Source organism: Xiphophorus maculatus, chromosome 11 (genome assembly GCF_002775205.1).
Source record: "Xiphophorus maculatus strain JP 163 A chromosome 11, X_maculatus-5.0-male, whole genome shotgun sequence".
Classification (NCBI taxonomy): domain Eukaryota; kingdom Metazoa; phylum Chordata; class Actinopteri; order Cyprinodontiformes; family Poeciliidae; genus Xiphophorus; species Xiphophorus maculatus.
In genome coordinates this window covers 1821999-1848852 of record NC_036453.1, presented here as the reverse complement: position 1 = coordinate 1848852, position 26854 = coordinate 1821999, and the positions used below count along the sequence as shown (strand labels likewise).

The 26854-nt window shown below is 41.7% G+C and overlaps 1 protein-coding gene across 3 annotated transcripts; it reads right to left on the bottom strand.

Annotated features, from left to right (window-relative positions):
* Positions 1-1708: 1708 nt before the first annotated feature.
* pnpla7 (patatin like phospholipase domain containing 7) lies at positions 1709-26530 on the bottom strand. 3 transcript variants are annotated; one of them, XM_014469921.2, is made up of 35 exons: positions 26343-26523; positions 25451-25495; positions 24359-24433; positions 24068-24155; positions 23714-23793; positions 22622-22716; positions 21810-21950; positions 20941-21100; positions 19722-19802; positions 19479-19607; positions 19313-19393; positions 19096-19216; positions 18936-19001; positions 16990-17072; positions 16714-16863; positions 16521-16598; positions 15956-16161; positions 15745-15876; positions 15545-15668; positions 15272-15461; positions 14369-14518; positions 12559-12622; positions 12227-12395; positions 10266-10448; positions 10052-10170; positions 8686-8842; positions 8387-8503; positions 7908-7977; positions 7426-7542; positions 6331-6479; positions 6093-6245; positions 5877-5993; positions 5210-5294; positions 4914-5035; positions 1709-4096 (listed from the first exon to the last, which is right to left on the bottom strand). In XM_014469921.2, exons 1-35 carry the CDS (start codon positions 26415-26417, stop codon positions 4031-4033), a joined length of 4038 nt encoding a protein of 1345 aa, XP_014325407.2. In that variant the 5' UTR covers positions 26418-26523; the 3' UTR covers positions 1709-4030. The 3 variants fall into 3 exon arrangements, with proteins under 3 accessions (XP_014325407.2, XP_023197856.1, XP_023197857.1); XM_023342088.1 differs by lacking the exons at positions 1709-4096; positions 4914-5035; positions 5210-5294; positions 5877-5993; positions 6093-6245 and having other exon boundaries at positions 6391-6479; positions 7446-7542; positions 26343-26530; XM_023342089.1 differs by lacking the exons at positions 1709-4096; positions 4914-5035; positions 5210-5294; ... (1 more) ...; positions 6093-6245; positions 6331-6479 and having other exon boundaries at positions 6549-7542; positions 25451-25491; positions 26343-26383.
* Between the last annotated feature and the right edge of the window lie 324 nt (positions 26531-26854).

The following is a 26854-nucleotide window of genomic DNA, read 5'->3' as shown; positions in this document are numbered from 1 at the left end:
ACCGGAGGTGACCCGGTCAGCTGCTTGGAGCAGAGCTGCTGGTCTGTCCGTCTGCAGCAGACCTGGTCCTGTCGCTAGGCAGAGTAGGGTGGGCAGAGTTTCTTATGCTGCGGTCATTTGCATACAGGAGTAATGTCCTTCTTTTAGAATGCTACATCGAGCAAATACAGTACTGTTTCTATGCACAAATAAGCATGCACTAGAACTTCAACTAATCACTGTTTGAGTCTCTTTATTAAAACAAACTGCATGTAAAAAACTTTTTAAGGTTGATTTTAGACCGTTCTAATTTCAACTCAAGACCAGACTGAGTCTTTGTCCATGGTAACTCGAGGAGCTGCAGAGACTCACCGACTGATAAATTAAAAAAAGAAAGGATAAAAACAGACAAGTCAGATGTTTCACAGCTCAGGCAGAGGAAACAGCAAATGTACGGAAGAAAACATGAACTCTGTAAAGAAGACCTGACCTGTTGAGTAGGAAACAGCAGAACCTTCCTTTGAAGGTAACAGTCTGCTCCTTCAGAACCACTTTGAAACAGTGAGGCGGGTCCGATGTCGCAACAGAGTTGGCCACATTTACTGGAAGCCCTTCTAAAAATATTCACCAGGCCTCGAAATAAATTCACTAAATGTGAATTTATTTCCATGTGAATCCAACCTTTAATTTAGGAACTTTGTGGGGAATAAGTAACAGAACTGTTGGTACTCTATAGTGTTAATAGTTTGCAAATATCACACTTGCCAATAGAACAGAACTTTGTCTTCATATCAGCAGGATGGAGCATTCAGAGAGAGTGGCCTAGTCCATGCATTGCTCTCGTCGCCTCAGCTCAGACCACAGGTTTAGGATGGGAGTTGGTTGAATTGTGCATGGTTGCCCATTTTTATGTTTATTTGGTAATATTTGCACATCATCATGCTGTTGAACTATCCACTGATGACCCACTTTCAGTTTTTCATGCGGTGTCATTGAGGTCATGTTACCATGGCGTCTGAAGGTTCCCAGGGCCTTTGGAAGAGCAAAACAGGCGCGCAGCATCACATACGTGTTTATGTTCGTGATGGCAGGACAGAGAAATCTTTTTCTGGCTTCTCTCACCACGCATCTGATTTGAAAGTGGTTGTCATGGAGACTTGATGACATCAAGATGTCACTCTTTACTGCAATTTTTACTCCTCTGACTATTGTCTCCACTGTGTGTAGCAAAAGGAGAAACGGGCTGTCGTTCCACCTAGTGGTCAGCGTCTAAAACAAATAGGCCTTCCTCACTCAGATCGACCCAATAGGAAAGAGGAAGTCTTTGATTACATCAGCTCAATTCAGGCTAATCATTTTGCCTCACAAAAGTTTGATAAAAAAAAATAATTAAAAATTAAAAGAAGATTTCTTCTCTGCTAAATAAAATGAATCCAATGAAAGGCTTTTTTTCTAAGGTGTCCAGTGTGGGATTATGTTGCTGCAGCACAAGAAAAAATTGAAACATCTTTGTCAGTATATTCAGTGCATGGCCAGCAGAACTGTTGTGTCCTCTTTTTGTTCCTGTAACAACAGTCCTTAGGTCTCATCAATTCCTCTACAGAAGGTTATTTATCCGTCTAGATACCGACTGACCTCATTTCTGTTCTTCAGAGAAATGAGGTTCAGGCATCACCTTGTTGAGTCTTCACAGTCAAAATAGAAATAAAAACTATCATCCAACGAAAACTTCCTTACAGCTATCAGGGTTTAATTTTACACAAGGCAACAGTTTCATTTCAGTTGTCATAATGGGCGTCACAAAACACTGTTTGTCCGCCTACATCATCATATGTTAGGAGGTCACTTAAAAATGAATCACAACAGATATAAGTTGAGTTTTTACAAGGGTTAAAGTTAACATTTTATAACATCAAACACAGAACAGGTAACAGTGGCATCAGGTATTTTCCGAGCTCCAACATTTAGTTTTGTTTTCCAGTCGTAACGCGTGGCTCTGGGTCAAACCCCAGTCAGCAGAAAACAAAATGGCTGCCTTATAGAGCTGCTGTGTTTTGACAGGAAAACGAAGCCCAACTAAGACTCACACTGTCACGACAATCTGGCAGCGGGTTACAGTAACACTATGTGAGCAGAGCTGCAGCACAAACTAAAACACAAAACGTTTTGTCTACTTCATAATCTGCAACGCAACTTTGATACAACACTACTGACATAAAGAAATCCAGGATACGTTAAGGCTGCAGAGGTTAAGCTGCCAATGCTGCTGAATTCATTTAGGGTAAATGAGCTGAATGCAGCCAAACCAATCAGAGCACAGGTCACATGTCTGCTTTTGATACAACAGCTAATCCGTGACAAAGTTGAGATTCTACACAACCTTTAGTGGGGCTGATTTTAGTAAACGTGAAAAAGCTTTTGACAAGTTCCCCAACCTGAAAAAGGAGGAAGCTCCTCAAACTGTTGACAAAATAAAGGTCATACGTCACAAGAGTAACTTTGTGAGAAGCGATCTGTTGCCATGAGACCCAGCTATTCCCAGTGGTGTCTAAATAAAGGGGGGCTGTGTAAATCAAACTGTAAACAATATCCAGTTTTCAATAAAGTATCTCCACTTTGCTATGTTACAACCACTAGTTTCCTTTGGCTTTTAGGAGACAGACCAAAAGGATGCTTCACTTCCACACCACTGTTTAAAACCCTTAGCTGTCACGAGGTCAGTGGTGTCCTCATGGACCCACTGACCCACTGACCTACATCTAATTGTTCGGGTGATGACAGTTAAGGGGTTTTAATCACTTTTTGCATTTTGCATTGCTCTATTACATTAAGTCCAGACAGAAAATTGTTAAGTTTCATGTTCAACAAAACAAAATGTGGAAACAGAAGAGGCAAGGCGCTGTACTTAAAGTTGCAGTTTATAACTTTTATAAAAAAATATTTATTTACATATTTGTCGAAACTGTCGCCATCTCATGACAGTATGGAATGAGACAGATAATCTTTGAAAAGTTCGAGCTTCTCCATCTTCTCCCAGTGATAACTAGAAATAACCAATGAGAGCCAGGAGGCGGGTCTTAGCGCTGTCAATCACCCTCTGTTTGGTGCTCATACACAGGGTGCTAAGCTGCATCTTCTTCCTGATAGCATAGCTTGTTGTCAATGCTAAAGCTGCTAGCATGGCCGCTAAACAGTTTCCCTGTAACGGTAACTTGTTTCTCTGTCATTAGCAGAGTACAAAAGGTTGATTGACAGCGCTAAGCCCCTCCTCCTGGCTCTGATTGGTTGTTTTTGGTCAGAGCATTGCATTTCTACAGACTACAACAGAAGCTTAGAGAAGAGGTGGAGGACATCCATCTTTTCAAAGATTATCAGTATCATATCATACTGAGAGACGACGCTGAGACAATTTTAGCAAATATGTAAAAAACATATTTTTAAAAATAAAAGTTACATATTGCAGCTTTAAAGATATTTAGTATTTCTTCTGTACAAGTCTGCGTGACGTTTGAAGAATTCTGGCTCATTTTTACAGTTTTTCCACAGAATAAGGATCAGAATATAAATGAAGTTGATGATCTTAAGTAGAAGTTGTGTGAAATTGAATGATGAATAGTTTGAATCGTAGCTGCAGCAGACAGCAGTCAGTATGGATGATGTCACTTCATCTCCAACAGGTCAAAGGTTAAGTGCAGAATAGCGGCTGGATTTTTCATTGCATCACTGAAACATTAAACAGACAATGATACAGTTACGTGAATAAATGATGTGTATAAAGTTGCTTTCTGTTAGACACAGTACTTCATGTGATGTTCACAGTGCTATGGTATAATGCAGCTGATGACCGCAGCCCGTTTCTCTCTACAGTCACACACTGGTCATCACACCAGGGTCAGCATGAGGTCCAGCACACACAGAGGAGTTCGGGATCAAACCAACAACCTCTCCTCTACTTCCCAGTGGAAGCGGGTCGGTCCTGCTCAGGTCCACCAGGAGGAGACCAGCTGACTCCTCCCCGCTCTGAAATGGGTTTCCTGTGGTGCCCAGGAGGTCAAAGGTGAGCATTCTGAGAGGCGTTCTGGAGCCGGTGTCTGACTTGGACGGGAACTTCTTCATCCTGTTAAAACAACAACATGTTTATTATCAAGTATTGCTGAAGAAATCTTTAAATGCAGTATTGTTTACATGAATATTCTGCTAATTTCTTTTATTTATTTGAGCCATTCTACTTGTAGGTTGGGCTGATTATCTTGTCCAGATGGAAACAACTATTTGACTTCTAACCATGTAACCTCAGCTGTCAGCCTCAGGTAAAGGTAGTGATGTTCTCGCTGTGAACTGCAGGGGGCGCTGTCCAAGAAACAAGAACTTTCTTGTTTGACCGAAATCTGCAGCTGCTCCCATGGTCAATTATGACGGAGTACTACAGCCAGACTAACGTGCTGTATATAGTTTTTTAATTACAAGAATAGTTCGAATATTATGAGAACAAAGTTATGATGTTACTAGAACATAGATTCAATATTATTAGGAAAAAATTTGAAAACTCTGAGAAAAAAGTTGTTTTAATCAGTGTTGCCAGATTGGGTGTGTTTCCACCCGGTTGGGCTGCATGTCTAGAATCTGTTGAACGTGACACACTCATCAGAGTTAAAGGATTAGCTCCGTATTTATAAAACTGATACTAAAGCGTAACTTCACAAAAAGCTCAACATTCCTCATTTTATTTTTAAATCATTTTTCATGTTGGACTTCTCATATTACTATTTCATTCTCTGAATATTAAGACTTAATTCTGGTAATAAAAATGTAAAAAAAAGTCTTATCCTGGCCCTAACATGGCTTATGGGGAAAAGTTCTATGAACAAAGATTAAACTAACCAAAAAATGAATATGACATTAAAAACATAAACACAGGATGCTTTAATGCTCACAGTCTCAGCCGTCTCCTCTCCCTCGGTGTGTTCGCTGCCCGGAGTGAAGGCCTCAAAGTCAGACAGAGCGCTTTCCACTGCCTCCTCGTCGTAGTCAGTCTGGTACTCATCAGATGGTTCTTCTGAAAGCACATGAAGCAGGGAACAGTGTGATCATGATCCCTTCACAGCTTTAGACAGAGACATCATAACCAAACACTTCAGCTGGAAAAAAGAAGACTTTAGGGTGACAGAAGTTTGGGTTTCAATGTTTGTTTCATTCTGTGACAGTTTTCTATGTTCTAGAGCCGACTGACCGTCTATCAGAGCGTTCTTCACTGGCTCAATTCTGGACACGATCTCTGCCAGGTCGGTGAAGGAGGCGTTCGGACATGTGACCACCTAGAAGATTTCAGCATTTAGAAATAAAATCTGCTCTAGCATTAGGTGACGTTTGTTTATGGACTAACAGGTTTTCGGTGATGCAGACAGAGAGCTGTGTAACTTTGGAATGCTGTTCAGAAATCACTGCGCTGCATTCTGTTCTGCATTTTGAATCCTTGCAAGGACTGCTCTAAGCTGCTTTTTATATTGACAGCATGTCATATTTTATTCTTATTTATCTTGTCTACAATTGCTACTCAGTGGTGGTTGTTGTGTGTCTATTCTATTCTATTCTATTCTATTCTATTCTATTCTATATTCAGGGTATGAAGAAAGTAGAAAAAGTCCAGTGTTCCTGTTGTTAAAGAGCGATTTGAGTCAGATGTTTACCTCTAATTAACATTTCACTGATTTTCTTTACTTTTAATTGTTGTTCATTACATCATGAAACATATAATAACATGTATTATACTGTTCCAGACAAAAAACACCTACTTTCACTGTGGAAATATTTGATTTTATATAACAGAAATACAAGAAAACAAAGTGCAAATCCCATGCATGCATCCTAATCTCCAGCTGTGATTGGCTGTCACTCACATGTCCAGTCTTGGTTTTATGGAACTCCTCCTGGTGTCTGTCCCGCAGCATGCTGTCCACCACTCCGCTGCGGTGCCACACATCAAACAGAGTCTTTCCGTGCTGGTATCCCACCTCCTGAACTCAAGACCAAAGCAACGGCCCTTCCAGCTTCACACACTTTTCACATTTCAAAAGAAAATCCAACAAAAACCAGGAAGACGACGAAAAGCTCACAGCAATTTCATCAAATTTGCCAAAATCCAGCGTCCCGTAGCGATCGATGGGCGGCCGGATGTATTCGCAGTAGTCGCTGTCTTTGACCACCTCCAGCTGCCTCACGCAGCAGACGTACGCCAGGCGTGTTTGGATCTCGGCCATGTTCAGAACCTGGAGGGAAGAGGCGGGTAAAACCAGAGTGTCGTCTCTACGGGTGGGGTTACCAACCGCGGCGGGTCTGACACGGCAGCCGTACCTTGACCTTTTCAGCCAGAGGGTTCAATCGTTTCCACAGCAGCCACCAGCCGCTCAAGCTGTCGCCGTAGTTGGTCAGGCTGGTTTCGTTCCGGCTTCCAACATCAATGGCGATGACAACCTTGGCACCCATGGAGCGAGCCACGTCAGCTGATGGAGGAGAGAAGGATTCCCTCAGCACCTGCTCCCCAATGTCACTTTCCATTATAAATTCAAAATGACAGGTGTCCAGATCCGATAGTCCGATATAAACACGGGCATTGGATTATAACGGCCCTCATCTAAAATCTCAGACAGAAGCACGTCGATAGAAGAACTCCGCTCCAGAATGTAATCAGTCCAACATTTCTACCCTCCAGGGCTTGTATCCCACACACAGACCCATTGGTAAATAATAAAAGGGTCAGTTGTTCTCTATCCTGGTCAGAACCAGCCTGTTGTTCTACACTATTTGAGGGCCTGGACTCTCAGCTCAGCTATTGAGAAACGATTGCTTCCTGGAGACGTGGACTCTGTTGATATTTTAAATTTTACTCAATCGCTAAAGTCTGCCTGTGACGTATGTATGATGTGTGAAGCTTACCAGAAGTTGCCTGCGTGGAAGTGCCGATCCGAATGAGGCGGCTGTTAATGTAAATTCAATATTTGGAACTGTGGTCAACACAGACTGAACGTGCGTAAGGTGTGTGAAAGCATGCATGCAAACAGCCCATTTCCCCTGAATGCACCATCCCTGAAGTGGTGGGAGCATTATGCTGAGGGAATGGTTTTCAACGGGGACAGAGAAGCTGGTCTGAGTTGAGGAGAAGACTGATGAAGGTAAAATAAGAGTGGAGCTGTAGCTGCAGCAAAAGTCCAACCGAATGAAAACATAGCACTATTTTAATATAAAATCATTTTAGTAACATGAATCAGTTTTCTTCCATTTCTCTTCTATGTGTTCATTTGAGCTGCTGCATCACATCCAGATTGTTGCAATGCGCTGTACATGTTTACCAACAACAACTGTCCCTACCGATTACATGCAGCTAACACTTTAACACTGCTTGACTTGAAAAGCCTTATTAAGATCCAGCTGGAGCTGCCTGATTGTCACCAGGAAGGTTGTTGATGTACCCTCCATCCATGAGTAAGTGTCCATCTTTGGGATCACAGAGAGGTGGCAGATAACCAGACAGCGACATGCTGGCTCTGACGTAACGCCACAGTGAACCTGTGCAGAGGAGGAGACGAGTGTAAAGGGAAAAAGGACAAAACACCGATAACACGTCTCTGGGATTAAAATATGAAAAAACATGAATGGAGGATGTTCACTTGTTAAGCAAAAAAGTTTTATATATTTGTGATGATTCTGTTTTTATTTTCAAGGCATATCGTTCTGTTTTTATGGCTTCTGGAAGTTTCACCTAAAGATAGCGTTAGCATTAGCTCCTTCGACTCAATGCTGCTCTTTAAAAACCAACCAGCAGGTGGACAGCTTCAAAAAGTCATTTCATCAAGATCTTACTGCAAAAGAAAACACAAGTGGTTTGCTATATTTAAAGAAGCTGTTGGAGAAGTGATGCCAATTTCACACACCATCAGTGTGGACCCTCATGGAGGAAGCGGTGATATCTGTTGTTATGGTGAAGTATGGCAACCACAGGTCCTAGAGGTGGAGGGGTGAGAAAAACATAAGAAACAGCAGAAGAGAAAACTCTGATCATCATGGGGAATTAGGAAATGAGTATTTGAGTTTCTCAACTGTCCCTAAACCCTCATAGTGAATTAACCCCTAAGGAACCTTTAAAATGACTAAACACTTTTATATTTAGCTCCCAAAATGGTGCAACTAATAAAACTGTAACAAAAACTCTATGTTACGTTTCTCAATTTCACTTCTGTCATGAAATCTCTGTGAAATACATTGAAGCTTGTGATTGTGACAAAACAATATGAAAGGTTCAAAAGGTGTAAATAGTTTTGCGTCTCCCTGTAGAAAGTTTGGGGGTAAGCTCTGCTCCACAGATTTACTGTCCTGCCACTGCTGTTGGGGGAGGCTGGAGCTCAAAGCCTACCTCAATCTGTTTGTCCTTGAAGATGGAGCTAACGCTGTAGTTAAAGGAGGCTCCAGAAAACATGGAGGTCACGGGGTAGGTCAGGTCCAAGATCTTCTTAAAGTACGACGTCATTCCCTGAACAAAACCGTAACGAGGGACACGAAGTGAGGAGAATGGTGACATAATAAGAAACAAGGCTTTCTGAGGTGTGATTCTTTTGCTAAAAACATTCAAGCAATCAAAGAGTAGCTAAGTTTTGACGAACATTATGAGAAGGTATCAGAAATGTGAAATGAAAGTGGAGTAAGTGAACACACCATAGCCCACTCCCGAGCCCGGACCCTCATCCGACTGCTGCTCTTCTCCTCAGCGTACAGCGCTCCCATGAAGGAGCCGATGGAGGTGCCGCCCACCACGTCCACGGGGATCCCGGCTTCGATCAGCGCCCGCAGCACGCCGATCTGAGAGCAGCCTCTGAAAGCACAGCCATACAGTCGCTATGGAAACAAACAACCACCAGTCTCATTTAATTTGTTCAAGAGAAAAGGTTCTGTTATTACCTCAGACCAAACAAACATCTTAGAAACTACATCAACAACTGACCCTGTTTCTTACTAACTACAGTGCAGCTGCAAGTCCTGGGGCCTCATGCAGAAAGCCTACGTGCGCACAAAAAATGTGCGGCGCCAAATTTTACGCACAAGTCGGCATGTATAAAAGTTAACTTTGCGTCAAAGTCTGTGTAAATATACGACCACTTTTTCGCTGGCGTGAAAATGTGAGGCAACCTTGCAAACTTTTTCTGTGGACAATATCAAACTACAACATGTCAAAACTCACCTAAATATACTGAAATCTGACGACATTCAGTTATTTACACCAAGAAGTTTCAAACCCAATGTTTATTTGTGATTTTAATATTTTATTGTTTAAACATAAGGATGAAACTGAACCGCATTTATCCTCAGACAATAAGCTAACACGCACACAAAATAAAGAAATTAAAAATAAAAGTATGTGAAAACCTCGCTCGAATGTAAGCAGTACTTTTCCTCAGTTTTTGTCTCATAAAGATGTAACATATTGGTCCATGCATTAAAATAGGCAAACAAACAAATTCAATTAAACTCCAACAAGTCAAATTTTCACATCCTAAACTAACAAAGCTGGGGGGAGAAACACAGACATCAAACACATGGACATCGTGGATCAAGCTCACCATTATTTTTACATGTGTGTGTGCTGCTTTCTCAGGTGTCACTGCGTAGAAAATAAGTCCTACCTTGTCAGAGCTCCAGGACAAGCCAGAGCAGTGCAGGGAAAGAACAGGTTAAACACAAAACAAACAGTCATTTTAATGTAATCCATACAAACACACCCCAACAATAACTGTCTGGATGAGGAAAAAAAATTTCTAAAGCTCCACCCTAAAGGTTCTGTTTGGGTCAGACCCAAAGTAGAGGTGCACCGATTGCAGTTTTCAGGCTGATTGTCGATCACCAATCGTTCAGAAGCCTGACCTGCATTTTATCGGCTTGCCGATTTATCAGAGCATCCCTGATCCAAAGCACAATTTCCCGACCAGCAAGGTCTACTTCTACCCTGGGAGTTTTCAAGTTTAGAAATGGACTCTGAGGAAGGTTCCAGAAGGGGAAATGTGTCTAATGTTGAATGAATGGGTACCTGGCGCCCCCTCCACCCAGAACCAAGGCGATGCTGTTTCCTGTCAGGATCCTGGCCAGGCGGGAGAAGTCAGAGTGACGATCTGGACATTTTTCAAACACGCGCTCGTACAGCTCTCTCTGCAAAACAGAAACAAGCTTCAATGTGGAAAATGCTCTAGGAGGCCCAGCAGGTGAGTACTGCCTCATAACCCAGGGAGGTTCAGGTTCAGTACCAGCTTGGGTAAGCTCCTTTTGGAGAACACTCTGCGGGGACAGGACAGGTGGTGGTGTCTGGAGATCCAGCTGCGCATGTTGAGCCACTCGGCGGTCCCGCTGGGCGGCGGGCCGTCCTCCCTGTGCAGCAGCACCAGCTGCTTCTGGGCTCGCACTGCGCTGCTCTCCAGCATCCGCTCCAGCTGCAGCAGGGAGGGTTTTCAGGAGGCAGAAGAAGACCAAACATTAGGATACTGTTGTAGATTCTATCTTTTCCTCTGTCTCTTTTAGCCTACTTTTTAATCTGCTGACACGCACACGCCACAGCTTACGCAACCATGTTTTGTATGACTGATGTCAGACTGAAACTGATTAGACAACCCTTTGAGGGTACAGATTGCAGAAAACAATAAAAAGCTTAACATGTGCTACAGCCTTGGCCTCACTTGGTTCCATCCATAAGGTGTGTTAAGTGTGGCCCCAGTGCTGGACGGTGAAACATTGTAACATTTGATCATTTTTCAGCATAAAACTTGCTTTTATATAATCAAATCTCATTATTTCTCAAGGTAATTCACACTCAGGGGTTCTGGTCGGATCCTGAAACTGGTAAACGGACCTGGTGGAGCACAGAGACAAAAATGAATGAACTTCACCAATACAACATATCTAACTGATGCCACAGAGTCAGTGGTTCTATGATCACCGAGCAGGACAAGGTGAGAAAATATAACTTCTTAGGAAGCGTGACATTTAGAGATTTCTGTGAATCTCTGATTGACAACCTAAAGGCTACTGCTGCAGCAGACGCAGAGACATACTCTGATGATGCATAACATTATGACCACCAGCCTAACCCCTGTAGAATATACAATGATTAGTTACGCAGCCACCGCTACATGAAGCTTTTCACAAATGACTGATGATCTGATTTAGTCAATAGGATCTTGATTCTCATATACGATTTTTTTTTGCTGAAATCAAGTTTATTATTATTATTTTTTATTGTGGTCTTTGATACTACAAAATAAACCACATTCAGACTTTTTTGTGAACAGTTTATGTCCAGCATGCATAGAAGAAGAACATAAATGTCACACAGCAGTGGTCTGTTTACGCAAGTAATAATGGATGGAACCGCCTGTGGACCGATTTTAACGTTTGTTCAGCAATTAGAGCCCACAGTACGGCCACAGAATCATAGGAAGACAAAGGAAGCTAATAGAAGCTATTGGCAATGGCGTTTTGTGGAGCACAGAGTAGGGAAGTCTGTCTGGCTGTGTAGTCTGAACGAGGATGTGATGTGCTTCACTGACACACTTCTTTCATTAGTTCATAGTCAGAATTTTCAGCCATTGTTTACATCCAGATTTACTGGGTCCAGCTTCTTCTGGTGCAGAATTATGATGCATGTCTCACATTAATGACGTAAAATCGGAGAAACTACGATATGACTATTCTGACTGCAGACGCTTTGAAAACGATCAGATACGCATCTGAATCAGTTCCACGTATGGAAGAAGCTCAGATCTGATGATTTTGGGGTGAAAAGATTGGAATTGGGATGTTCAGACTCCAGTGAAAAAGCTGCAGCATTCACCTGCTGGATGAATGTAGCCAAAGTAACATTGACATGAGTGGCTGAGAACAAAGACTTTCAATTCAATTCAGTTAATTTAAAAAGAGCCAAATCACAATAAATATCATCTTAAGGCAGTTGAGGTTGGCTTCCTCTGTTGCTCCAAAACTCGTGGAACTTCAGATGCTTACAGGTCCAGTGTTGGAGTTTTCGGTGGTGGAAAAGGGACAGCAAAGGCACCATGGCTACTCTGCAGCCTAACACACAACTTACTGAAATAGACTGTTAACTCAAACAGCTTTCGGTCAGAACCAGATCAGGTCTTCCAGCAGTCTGAGCTAATGTTATTATGTTATTCACTTCTCTGGGATCAGACAGTATATGGAGGTGGATGTCTCTGACCTCGCCCACAGTGGGCTCCTGCTCCCCCAGCCCCACAATGATGATGCAGTCGGCCTGACGGATGCAGCGCTGGGTCCAGGGTGTGAGGCTGGAGTCGGACTGGTAGAGGACTATCCGGTGGATGTCTTCCTGCTGGCCGAGCCAGCTGGACAGACGGTACTCATGGACACTTTGTAAATAAAGAGTTCAGCAGATTAAATGAATGAATAATCTGCTGGACGTTTTAGATTATCAACCAGAAAGTTTTACTCCATGTTTGCAGATCTTACACTAAAGCATCAATGCAATGAAAAAGGAAAAGTTTCTTAGAGTTCATTTAATCAGTGACTAACCTGTCCAGGGCAGCAGAGCCCAGTCTCTGTTTGATGATGTCACTAGTCAGCAGCAAGGTAGGGCCTGGTAGATGACCATAACAAAAAAACCCAACTGTTTATATAGCAACATCCTTTACATAATGACTTGGCACTAATAAATAAATGTTAATGTGCTGACAAAGAGTTTAACTTCCTGTCGATCTTGCTGTTTCTCTCCTGAAATAAAAGTCTCTTTACTTCCTGTTTTGGTCTATCTGCAGATTTCTTCTGAACAGTGGGAACCAATAATACAGTCAGAACAGGAACATACAGCGACATAGATGCAGTATTTCACTAAGTAACATTACCACAAGTCTGAAGCTGCATAAAACCAAATAACGTCTATACTTCTTCATGTGATCCCAGAAAATATGTCAGGCCCACCTATAGAATCAGTGTCTTGCAAAACTATTTAACCATCATAGAGCTGAATAGTACAAGGAAAATAATACAGGGGATTCAAAATCTTCAGTAAAAGTCTACAATGCATGGTGTGCATTTGTATTTAACCCCCTTACCCCAACTCCCCCTAAAAAAATAAGTATAACTTATAATAGTGAGAAGATTCTACTCATGTGTAATTTAAACTGGGTATAACAGCAGCTGTTGTGTGAAAATCGTTTTTAGAGAAGATTAGAGAACAAAGAGCGTCAAGGAGACTGACAAACCAGCAGACAGGTCAGACAGGACTGTAGAGCAGGATTCCCTTCTAAACCATCCCAAGCTTTGAATGTCTGATGGAGCTCTGAATGGCTGAGCTGCAGCCATGAGACATGGCCGTCCACCTTATTGTCATGGTGGCAAAGACAGAGTTTACAAAGAAAGTAGCCACAAAGCCAAAGGTCCCTCTGGAGGAGATGCAGAGATTTATGATAATTGTGGGAGTATGTAAAAAAAAGTCCTGGGGCGTGCCGTGGTGGCGTAGTGGTTAGTGCGACCCGTATTTGGAGGCCTTCAGTCCTCGACGCGGCCGTCGCGGGTTCGACTCCTGGACCCGACGACATTTGCCGCATGTCTTCCCCCCTCTCCTTCCCTGTTTCCTGTCAGCCCACTATCATATAAGGGACACTAGAGCCCACAAAAGACCCCCTGGAGGGGTAAAAAAAAAAAGAAAAAAAAAAGTCCTTATTTTCAGGACTGGAAAGAAAACCTAGTGTTGGAAAAAAAACTCCACCAGGAACACCATTTGCAGTTTTTCTATTGTAGAGGAAAGTGCTTGGTCAGATGAGACTAAACTGAAAGCTTCTGGCTAATATGCAAACTTCTAGGAGTAAGGAGAGTCCTGATCCCAGGTTTTTACACAGTACAAGTACTTCAGTATAGGTACTTGCTGATACCGAGTAGTTGGTACTTATAAGTTGGTACTTATACTTCATACAGTAACTTTTGGAATAAATGCATTTTATTTAGAACAGGGCAGTGTACAGTCACTGACTACTTCAACAAATCATAAGCAGAAAAGAAAATATAGATTATATAATCTTCAAATGCTATATAGATACATTTTTCACACCTCATCTTTTCAGGTGTTTATTTTTTTCCAGTAATGGGTTACTTTATGTTGGTCTGTCAGATTAAATCTCTATAAATTACACTGAATATTGTTAATGTAAGGTGATGAAATGTGAGAAAGCTGACGGGTATTGGCACTGTGCACTGTAGAAACATCCCTTCTGACAACATGAGGTAAGATGTGAAGAGTTTTCCTGACACTTGCAGCTTCTGAGGACAGCAGTAAGAAGACAGCGTGTCTGTGTGTGTGTGGGTGTGTGTGTGTGTGTGTGTGTACCGATGCCACTGAGAGCATGCTGGAGCTCCAGAGTGAAGGTGGTGAGGGGAACGTCGTCCGACACGGGCAGGATGGCCACAGTGGACAGATTAGAGGCTGGATTCCCAGCATCCCACTTACTGGTGGGCGTGTGAAGGCCCAGACCACGACCTGGAGGACACAAAACCATTTCTGTTGGGAAAAGACTTTTGACTTAAAGAAAACAACCAGCGCCGGTTTTCGTTTTCGATGGTTTTCTTTTGCTTCTATTTGATTGCATAAAATATTTTAAATATATCCATCAAAACGTGATAATAGTTGATCTGGGTTTGTTACTTTGAGCTCAAGCCAAAAGAACAAACACAGGAAAAATGCCTTTAGCTGGTTTGTTGGTATCTACAGAAAAATTTATCATAAAATAAAAAAAAACATCAACAAACTCTTAACCTGGGGGAGGGTGAGACACTGGACTCAAAAGTAAGAAGAGAATGGATAGGGTGGATTTGGGACCATTGAGGAGAGAACCTCAGATTTGCTGCGGTTTAGTTAAAAAAAAGTTTTTAATTTCATAGATACAATCAGTGAGGGAGGAGGGCAGAAGAGAGACAAGGGTTTAGTTGTGATGTAGAGCTGTGTGTCATCAGCACAATGGTGAAAATGAACATCAAATTTGAAGAAGATATTGCCAGGTGGAAGGATGTAAATGATGAAGAGGAAGGGCCCCAGGACAGGACCCTGAGGCACACCTGAGGTGACAGTGCAGGGAGTTAAATTAAAGGACTTGAGTTGTATAAACGAAGTGCAGAGTCAACGGAGTAAACCAGTCAACCAGTTAAACCACTTCATTGACTCGGCTGCAGTATTGACTAAACTGTAGTTGAAACTGCAGCTGTGTCGGATTGGAAACAATCTTTGTGTGATTACCGGTCAGAGGCCCGTTGACCTGCTGCATGTTGCCCAGGATCTTCTGTCCCAGCACGTGGATCAGCCTGGTGACCACCTGAGGATATCTCCTCTTGATGGAGTTCAGCGCTCCTTCAGGCAGCTTGGCCAGCTCCGAGTCCCTGACAGCGTGGACCGTGGTGGCTCGATTCAGGTGTGTCAGGGCCTCCACCTGGTCAGACCAGAAATCTGAACTGTTCTTCTGTTCTCTTGAACGTTTTAACAGGGTTTAACACCAACGCGTCGGCAGCTCACCACACCAATCAGGTCGCCGCGGCCATACTCCCCAGCCAGCTCCTTCTTGCCGTTGTCCTTGGCGATGACAGAGCGCAACCGACCGCTGAGGACGATGAAGGTGCTGTCTGACTTGTCTCCTTGCCTAAAAGCAGACAATTGGACTGATTGATGAGTTGGACATCTGTTCAGTATGAACAGCGTTGCCTGGTTGAGCATACCTGTAGACGGCGCGGCCAGCCTCTACGGCCATCCAGTCCAGGGCGAAGTCGATCTGCCTGACAAACGATGACATCCTCTTCACCACCGTGTGAGCTACGTTCAGCACCACCCTCGGCTCCTCCCGCATTATCCTGTCGTTTACACACACCGAGATAGTCACACATTATTCATGATGAAAAGACAGAGGTGTTGTGGACAGTGTGGTCCTACTCGTAGAAGTGGGCCTTGGATACGGAGAGGAAGGTGCAGTCTCGGTGGGCTCGCACGGTGAAGATGAGGGGCTCCCCTGTGAGGACGGCCAGGTGACCCACCATCTCTCCTGGGTGGGTGACGAAGAGCAGGCACTCTTCCTCACGGTCGATCATACGCTGGTAGACATGGAGCAGCCCTGAGATGACGAATGCCACGCTCACATCCTGAAAGAGGATGATCACCAAGATTGTTTGTTTATCAAAAACCCCCAGTCTCATCTAACACAACCAATTATGTCAAAAAATAGAAACTCTTAAAATGCCTAGCTAAAGTATTCACAGACTTAAAAAAAAGCTTTAACAAAAAGTTTATTCGTGTGTTAAAAACAGATTTAAAGCTCTAACTATGCTGCAAAAATATTAGATTATTTGAATATTTGCTTTTTTTTTGCTGCTATTTTGCTACAATTTTTTTTTCTTCTAGAGAAGGAGATGCCCTCAGCATGTCTATAAGCCTTGCATTTTAAAAGTTTCAGACATTTCATTCTTACAGTAGAAAAATATCATGTTTCTGTTGGACTCACTTGATCTCCTTGATGGGCTACCTCACACCCAGCTTTGACCTGGCGAAGGGTGACCCTTCCTTCCAACAGACTGGGGTCCTGTTGAGCAATGCCAGCAGATAATATTGTTCCTTTCTATATTAATATCATAGTACCATAGAAAATCCAACTCAGCTTCCTGGGAGAAGCTTGAAAGATTTCCTGTGAAGGGTACCTGCAGCTGGATGACCTGCAGCAGATCCTTCTTAGCAGCCTGGAAGATGACGTTGACTTTGCTGTGGTGGACGGCTCCTCCTCCGGGCTCACCGTAGTGATACACAGCAGAAGGAGAGTGCTGCACAGTCACACTCTTCTTCAGAATAGACTGAGGAGACATCACCATTCAGGCTGAGCATGTGTGTGCCAAACGAGTGATGCTGCAGCTTCCCAGCATCCTGATTCAAGCTAACTCGTTTTAACAATGAAACAAAGTGAATTGTTCTACAGAGACCTTTACAGAGCCTTGGTTCACAACCTCTTCTTTGGCAGAGTGAGTCTGATCTAACACTCTGGTAACCTCTGGAGGGCTATCATCTGCAAAACACGCCCACACACGCATACACACCCAAGTTAGAATAGCCACAGTGTAGAGTCTCTGCTGTATGTCCCGATACATGTGGGAGGATTTATTACAGACCTGTGGAGAAACAGTTTTTTCACAGCAAAAAAATTTAAAGAAGCAACGTGCTAAAAATTTAATGAAAATAATTTTTTTAATGTCTGGGTTTTTTTTTTTCAATCTGTAAAATCTGAAGTTATACTGGAAAACAAAAGAGTGACCGTCACACATCACCCCTAAGATGAAAGCTAGCTACAGCTGATTAGCTAAGCAGAGGTCAATATTAGAAGACAACTGCAACAGACTAAAGACTGGGGGAGGATCACCTTCCAGCAGAACAATGACTGTAAACATACAGCCACAGCTACAATAGAATGGATAGACTGAAGGATTTTAGTGTGCTAAAATTCCCTAGTCAAAGTCCAGACCTACATCCAACTAAGACTCTCCAGCAACTCTGGAAAATTGCTTTTTACAAAGACTCCGCAGCCAAATGTCTGACCTGGGGAAATGTGAAAAGAAAAATGAGAAAAAAAGTGCAGTGTCGAAATGTGCCAAACTGCTACAGAACCATCATAAAAATCATGCAACTGTAACCGACGCAAAAGCTGGTTTTACAAAACATTGACACAAGGAGGGTGCATACAAATGCACATCAAATTTTCAGATATTCTTTATTGAAAAATCCTGCATTCTTTTTCTTCTACTGCTTAATTGGTTAACTATAACTTATTATTCCTGAGCTCTGTCGCATGACAAAATGTGAAAAAGCCTTTTGGGTAAGAATAATTTTCTAAGGGCACAAAACACAACACTAAACATCTGACACATTGATGCAAAGTAAAACAAACTAAACACAGTCATTAATCTTGTAACAGCTGGCAACAAAAGTTAGTACACCCCTATGTGAAAATGTCCAAATTGTGCCCAGTTAGCCTTGTGTCATGTCACTCTTTAGTGTTACAAGGTCTCAGGTGTGGACAGGCAGCATTATATTTTCACTGGTCACTGGTAGTTCAACATGGCCACCATGAAGAGAACATAAAGTTATTTGGATGAGGTGATGTCAACCATGTCTGGTGGCAACCAGGTGAGGACAAAGGCAAGTGATTTTGGACTGTAGCCAGGCATAGTGGTGGGAGTGTCATGGTTTGGGACTGGATAAGTGCTGCTGGTTGTGGAGAGGGAACCATGTGGCAACCTGTGAAGCTCTGGTGGACTTCCTTGTCCAAGAGAGTTATCAGAATCAGAATATACTTTCTGATCCACACGGGGAAATTGCTTATTTATTGACAAGCTATTCCATCCAAATTGTTAAATATTAGTAAATGTAAATATAACCATTAGCAAAATAAAATGTATAAAAAACATATACATGTTATATATGACCTAAACATAAGATATATAAATAAAATAATAAGTATGTACATGGAAATATGATAATATATTAATATATCTATAAATTAGTACATTTAAATTTAGACAAGTAAAGGTCGTGCTGGAAAATAATGGTGGCCACACAACATACTGACTCTTTGGGAACAATTTGGACACTCTCAGTTAGGGGTGTACTCACTTTTGTTGCCAGTGGTTTAGAAATGAATGGTTGTGAAGTTGAGTTATTTTGAGGAGAAAGCAAATTTACACTCTTATATATAAGTTGTACACTGACTATTTTACATTGTATCAAAGTGTTGTTCCATGAAGACATGCAATATTTACTGAAATGTGAAGGGAATGCTCACTTTTCTAAGATACTGTAGGTATTTTCTTGACTTTTCTTCACATGATTGTCTGTGTTTTTGATTATGCATGAGCAGAACATTACACGTGCGTACCTGAGCCCAGCATGGAGTGAGATTTCTTATATTTAGCTGTAGCCATGTCCCATCCGCTGAACTTTTCTGTCATGAAAGAAAAACAGACAAAAAAAAGCTTCAGATGAAAATGATAAGAGCAACGTCACAGAACCCTGGAGATACGGCACTCATTTCCAACCTGCATCAGCTTTTTCAGAGCCCATGTCTTCAGAGTGAGATGGCTGCCTACGAAACCCTTTGTGTTGATGAGTCTCACCCAGAACATTGGCTACAGACACCAGAGATATAGCCTGACTTTCCTAATTAACAAATTAAAAAAAAAAGTCTTAAAAGTGTTTCAATTTATTCTCAAACAATTAATAAGTTTCTCATGATTTCTGGTGCAATTATAGTACCGGGTTGAAAAGCTCAGTGGTAAGGCCAAGGTAATTGTGTAAGGCAAGAAAGGTTACTCTCTGGAGACGCACCATAATAATCTAGAGGGAGAAAGAATCTCAACGATATGCAGTATGAATATATTTTTTTAAACAGCGTCTGTATCAACATGCAGCTGAGATTTACCTGAATGACACGGACCAAAGTCTCTGGGTACTTTTCAAAGACGGACTGAAAGGCCACGGCTGGAAGACGCAGGACGGTGGACGGAACTGCAGCCCTGGCGGACACCGTTTTATAAGGAGCCGGGTAACCCTGAAATTCACAGAATGCACTATCTGACAGGAAGGGGGCGCTCTAGATGAGAGACTGTTCAATAACAACAAAGAGCAGCAAAGTAGGTGACAGAGAAGGAGGCTGTAGACCTACGGTGATAATGTCCAGGATGCTGAGCAGACTGTGGACACTGTCTCCTGGCAGGACGTCCTTCACAACCACGTCTGTCCCATCCTGAAGGACAGAAAGAAACCCACAACACTGGATGAGGATGAGAACAGAGTGGCAGACAGCGCCGGCAACTGCTCCGAATTCATCTCATTCCAGATTTTTAGTGAACTCATTCAAACTGCTGGACGGCAACAAATGACTCTTTTATTAATAAATTAATCTAATGATTAATAGATAAATCAGAAATAATTTGGCACATTCTGCTAATTTTCCATTTTTCAAAGTTGTACGCTTTTAGCTGATTACACAGATGCATCTTGTTCCTGAGGCACATTCTGCAGTATATCACTTCTATAAGCCTACTTAGGTCTTACAGAATTGCCTGGGTGTTACTAACAGCAGCAGAATTAACCATTACATAATCCTGGAAACATCCCAATAAAACCAGTGATATATAATTGGCATCGCAAATCTTCTGCTGTGTGTCGGCCCTGGCTGGTGACCGGCTTGGACAGAAACTACAAAAATCTGATGTTTCTGTCTTGTTAGTGAATGCACCATGACTTGCAGTAAAACATCACTCTTCTACTGTATGTGGACACTACTGACGGAGGAAGACTCAAAGTTAGCTATGTTTTATCTGACCTTTCAGATTTTGTTGTGGAACATGCTGGACTAGAAAATGTTGAAAAATTTTACAGTTTAAGTAAGTATGTACATCCTGCAGAATAAACATGCATGAAATGCTAATGCTAGGCTAAAATGCTACCGTTGTCACTATTTTGTGGACTTTTAAACAGTAACTGTTCTTTACATAGTGGTGACATTGTCTCTGCTCCTAATATAAAAAATATATTTTTATTTGCAGCAGGAGGGCTAGCAACAAGCATGCTGAGTACTGTTTTGATATTTTGTATTATTTTGAAAGTGAACTCAGATTTGTCTAAAATTGGTATCAGCAGGTCAAGGCTTTAAAAAAAAATACTTGCACCACAAAAGTCTGATCAGTACATCTCAACACAAAAAATTTTATAACGGACTTTATTAAGTAAACAGCTCATTTATGTGACATGTTCAAAATATCCCAGATAGGAAAAGCAGTACTGGAAAAAAAAATCAGCTAAAACATATAAAGTTTAAACAGAAGTCAAATGATCCAATAACCATATTTTCTGTGAAGCTTTGAGAATTTCAGTCTTACACTCTCATGGATGCAGAGCTCCAGGCGGCCATCTTGAACAACATAAATGCTGTCATCAATGTCACCAGGTCGGAAGAGCCCCTCCCCCTGGTGCAGCTGGATCAGCACCATGTGGCGGCAGAGTTCCAAGAAGAGAGGCTTCTCAAAGTGGCCGAGCACCCTGAAAGCAACATTCTGACAATTAATGACAATATTCAACCTTAATATAATACTTCCTTTACTATTAGCCAAATGCAAAGAATCAAATGATTCATTCGAAGCTACTAATAATGGCAGACATGAACTTATGTGATCTTTTGCAGTAGGAGAGGGAGAAAGACATTAGCTGTGTTTCTATTACTAAGGTGTGCAAATCTAAAAATTAGGAAACAAAGTGGAATGAATACAATGTAACACTGGGGAGTGGGCTACAGAACAAGCTCGCATCCTATAAGGTGTTGATAAAATAACACTTATTTTTGGGCTGTTTTCACATGTTGTCATCAGTAGGTGAATATAGTGTGAAGCGCTTGAGAGTCTTCTGGTCTTATTAAAGCGCTATACAAGTACAGGCTGTTTACCATTTGCTCAGGGATGCACACAGAAAGAAGGGACCCAGGCATGGTTTACTGCTCATCCTTTTACTTTAAAGACTAAACCTCCAAAGAAAAGATGCAGAAGAATCTTTGATAGAAGTAAAACTTTACAAATGAAGCTGTAAAGGTAGTAATACCAAGATTACCCTCATTGATTCATCAACTCTAATGTTCATAGTGAGGGAAAATGGTTCAGTTCAGATCTCCGGCTGATTGCTTGGTGCGTCTCTACTGGGTACAAGAAGAGGCAAAAAAACAAAAACAAAGAAACTCTGTCTGGTGTTCTTTACAAACCTGACATTCTTCAGCATGTAGAGCACCTCCGAGGGCAAGTGGGAGTTCTGCACATCGAACTCAGTGAGATCAGCTTCGAGCAGACAGGGAGGGGGCTCTTTGGGCTGCAGGGTGGGCGGTTCCCTCCGGATGCGCAGAATCCTAACCAGCACATCAAGAAAACGAGTCACTGGATCAAATCTCATGCATGGCATGGTCAGTTCATGGTCAGTTCCTGGTGGGAGGTAACTTTCTTCCACCTGAGCCTCAGAATAAACACTGAGTGGTAACACTTTATTTGACAGGGTGTGCATAAGACTGACATAACACCTGTCACGAACATGAAGGAGTCTTTATGAATGTCTATGACTGTTGTCATGAAGTGTCATTCGGTAAATAATGACACTTTTAATGCAAAGTTATTCTAAAAGTTGCATTTCTAGCTCCATCTAGATCAAAGTGGATAATGAGGTCATTTTCGTTTTAAAAGTGGAGAAAATGAGCCATGCAAAATTTCAACAAATTACATGACAACAATTTATGTGTTTTTTTTTTTTTGCATTAATGTAAATTCCTCTGACCTTTTGTTTTTTTATTTATGTGTTTTTTTTACTTCACTTACTTTTGCATTTATTTCAGTTTATATTTATTTTCTTATATTATTATTATCTATTTTTGGAGATGTTTAGCACATGTTCTTTGTTCCTGAAAACATGCATCTTGAAGTTAATGGCGTACACAATATGTTAATCCTCCACATTGTGGTACATGTAAACACCCTTGTTCCGTATGCAAACATATTAATAAAAATATCAACCAGAAAAAGCTCTCACTTTCGTGCTATGGACAGGACTTTGGTCCTCTTCCTTACTCTCTGCCGTGAAGCTGAGTTTGAATTGTTCGCAGGAGTTGTGGACAATGTCTGAACCTACAGCAGAGAAACAAAACACGGTGATTTACAGATGGCAAGCAGAGGTTCACATCCAGACCAAAACAGGAACCGTGCAAAGCAGAACTTCAGGATGAAAAAGTGGGACAAGATAAATAAGCTTCAGGACACTCGAGAGGGAGCCATGATGCTCTCAGTCTGATGGCTGTGTGCTGCCACCTGTAAACATCTGTCCACTCGGTGATGTGGAGAGATTTGGACAATGGTCAAACGAGAAAAACTGAAAGGAGGTACTGATGTTCTGCAGGAAGTAACAGGATAGACAGATGTGCTTAAGAAGTGTCTGCTGTTGGGCCAGAAATAAAGGCAGAAAGAATGCCCAATTCTTTGTCTCGATTTCCTTACTTTTGGGAGATCAGTGATCAGCCGATACTGGCATGTGAAGCTGTTCTTTTCCACCGATCTTATCTACCTTTGCAAAGATTTAAAAATCAGCTACTGTCCGTCCTCTTCTGCTCTGGTTTGACTGACAGACCAGGTCATGTCTGTACATTCAATCGTCACCCCACTGTAAACAACTCAACAACTCTCTTGCTATATTTAGAAATATTTCAGATTAAAAAAAATGGAATCGGCTGAAACCTGAATCGGCAGGTCAGGCTTCTTAAAGATTGGTAATCAGGGACTGACCAGAAACTGCAATCGGTGCACCCCTATCTCAAACAGTGGATTGAACCTTCTGAGCATCAGCTGATTACAGTGGGGGTCATGTGACCTTGGCTATCAGGAGCTGAGAGTCATCTATAGCACTCAGCTACATCAGCTTGTTTGTCAAATTGTAACCAGAGAAAAATCGATGAAGTCTGAAATGTAAGGTGAGAGAAGAGTGTGGACCACTGATGGTGAAACATCTGGTGTGCACTAAATCTAGCAACAACACAAAGTCTTGTAAACACAATATTTACACACTTTACTGGGAGGAAGTGCATACTGAACAAACCAAGGAGACTTCTTGCCTGTTTTAGACCGTACTGACCTTTCTCATGATCTTCCTGCCGTAGAACATCACCTTGTCCCTCTTTCTGAAGCGGTAGTGAGGAACCCCGGCCTCCTCCTCTGAAACAACCACATCAGTCAGACCAGCACACAGGGTCATGAAGTTCAATGTGCAAATAGTCTAGCAATCATGATACCAGTGTGTGAATGTGTGTGTGTGTGTGCGTGTGTGTGTGAGAGTGACTGGGAGAACAGGGTTGTTGTGTCGAATGCTTTGAGAGGTCTGTATTAATACACATAAATTCTGTCCATTCACCATGTGAAAGAGCTAACATGCAGTGCAGTAGAGCTGTAATGTGAACTTATTGTAAACGGTTAACAATAAGACACCAACTTGATTTTTTGTATCTTCTGTAGAGAAACAGCACAACAACTCCCAGAGCAGAGACAGTGATCACGGCTCCAACCAGAACAAAAATCCACTGGAAGAAAAACACAAGAGAGACAGAAAGTTCAAACCAGTTCACCAAAACCAGAACTGTCTCTGGTACCAGACTCTAAACATACAGCAGGTACTGTAGGGTATTCACATGTCTGCAAACTGCAGAATATGAAATATTTTATTTGAAAAGTTAGGCTACAAAATGTATTGTCAAAATATTATGATGTAGGTCTCAGTGCTCACCAAACTGGTTTCAGTCCGTTCCTCCACAAACTGCTCCATCTTGGCTCTGATCTCACTGGTGAGTGGACCCAGGTTCTGAAATATTCAGCACAGAAGCAAACCCAGGAGATGAAACAAACTGGACCCAAAACATGCCGAGTCAGAAAGTACTAAACGAGTATTACAACTCAATTTATAAACCAACAAACTCCATTCAGTGGAGTGCCTTCAGTAAGGTCCGTACTTAAGTACATTTTCTGAGCACCTTTACTTTACTTGAGTATTTATTTTTTGGAAAACATGACTTTCGTCGCCACTACATTTCTAGAAAGCTTTAAGTTACTCGTTCCTTTTGGTTCAGCGCAGCTTTGTAGTTCACTGTTGCCATGTTTTTCCCTTATCAGTTTAAATTGTGATCAGTTAGATGAACAGCACACTGGTGGATCCCAGGAAGGTGGTTGTGATGTCAGGAGAACATTAGAAACGACTCTTTTCACATTTTCTCCTCAGATTAATGCTTTCATAAATCCTAACCTGTATTTCAAAGGTGTAGAATAATTGAGTTCAGGTCTGACCATTCTAAACAGTCTCACCTTCTATATACAGTCTTATTTCCTTACAGGACTTGTGTTGTGCCCAACTTGAGTTGGGCACAACACAAGTCACCACTGACTTAGTACACAAAACAGCTATGAAGCATTTAATTGTTAGAACGAGGAAATAAATACAGGAGCAAGATCACCACAACAAGATGGTTTCTCATTATAGCCATATATAAACCTTGTTAAAACAGGAATGTTTCTCATTATCGAGATATAAAACTTTCAATTTTAACAATTTTAAACACTCTTGTGTTTATTTCTTTGCTGTGGGAGTTAAACACTTCTGTACACAACTGTCAAATAACTTTTGCTAAAAAAACAAACAAGTCAAGACTCAGGACGCCCCCAAGGCCCTGCTCCCCTGAGCAGTGTGCCATATCCTCCATATCAAAATCAGCTATTGATTACAGATAATTAATTATCATATTACGATCTTCTCTGGGTACCACCAGAGGCAGCTGAGTGGTACTAATATGAAACTAAATAATCCTGACACTGAGAATTTACGTACCGGGTAGACACAGCTTTCCTCCTCATCCTGGCTGTCCATGCCTGCCTGGGCAATAAAAAAAAGAAAAAAAGATCACAGACCAATAAAAATATCTCTCAATGGAGAATGACATTTAAATCCTAAGCACGTTATCACCTGAGAATCGATTACTTTAGAAACATACTCTCCCTGTGTGCTTCACTGAAGTCATTTTGCCAGTAAGCTGATCTGCCCCGGGCGCCAGGAGAGAGAACAACACAGAGCAAATGCTCGGAGAGATCTGGGTTAAAGATCGCCTCCATTTCTCAGGCTCACTCCGAACTGGACCCTGGAGTTAAACACGTTCCCCCTAAGGGGTCCGGATAAAGGCTCCAAAGCTCAGTGGGATTAATAGCTTAAAGCTCATTATTACTTAGAGATTTTATTACGCTTGTTTTTGACTTGTTTATTTTATTTTCCTCTCCTCTCATGTTTTACTGTAAAGCCAGTCGTTTCTGCTCAAGTTCGGCTTCAAAGTGCGAAGTGACCTTTACATACACCTCAAGCAACGAAGAGAGAAGCTTCGTTCTCAACAGGATTTAATGTTTCAAGCAGCTCGGAGTCATGTGGCTGGCTGTCAAAGTCAGATATAGAGTTTAAGTGAAGCTCGTCGGTTGTTTCACCGGGTTAACGTCACGTTTAGTGAGGAAAACTACATTTCTAAGACTTGTTGATTAATGTTAAAAGTTGGGAGTTTATTCTCAGTGTTAAAGCAGTGTTTACTACATTACAAGCCGTCGACTCACAACAATGGAACAAGAAAATAAACGCTATAAAGAAAGAAAATAATACACTGAAAAATGCTGGAGGAATTTTCTACATTTACTAAAAAGTTTTTTTCTGAAACAACAGCGTAAACAATCTTCATACGTACCTTCTCAACGTTTTTTTGTATACATGCCTTATACTTAATACAACCCTGTGACGGTATACAACTTCCTGCCAACATTTCAAAAATAAAACCGTATTTGGTCAAAGGAAAGCCACATTAAGGATAGAGCTATCCCTGCACCTGAACTTGGATGCTCTCAAAGGCTTTAAAAATAAAAATCAATATTCTACTTCATCATTCATGTTCCAAATGTCTTGTATTGCAGCTGAATGGTCAGTTTTGCAGAATATGGGTCTTTATCACACTCAGATATGTTTTTCTCTATACTGTAAATGTTCTTTAGTCATAACATCTGTTTTCTGTTTGCTCATACAGTTGTTGAGCTGTTGAGGTCCATCCTCCACTCCCCCTTGGCTTATTGCCCACAGGTCCAGGTCTTCTCTTGAGGACATCATGACCCAGACATCAGAGGACTGGTGCTAGTTTGTGTTTTTCAGCAACAAAGCCTGTTGCTGAAAAAACAAGAAATTATGAAGTTTTTGTCTACATTTCCT

Bases quoted from the DNA above. Each gene is read 5' to 3' on its own strand.
- pnpla7 (XM_014469921.2), bottom strand. From the start codon at position 26,417: ATGTTGGCAGGAAGTTGTATACCGTCACAGGGTTGTATTAAGTATAAG. The intron at 21,951-22,621 runs GTGAGAGCTTTT...TGTGCTGGTTAG, and splicing joins GTCCTGTCCATAGCACGAAA to GATTCTGCGCATCCGGAGGG. The intron at 5,036-5,209 runs GTCAGTCGGCTC...ATGTGCTTTCAG, and splicing joins GAAGAACGCTCTGATAGACG to AAGAACCATCTGATGAGTAC.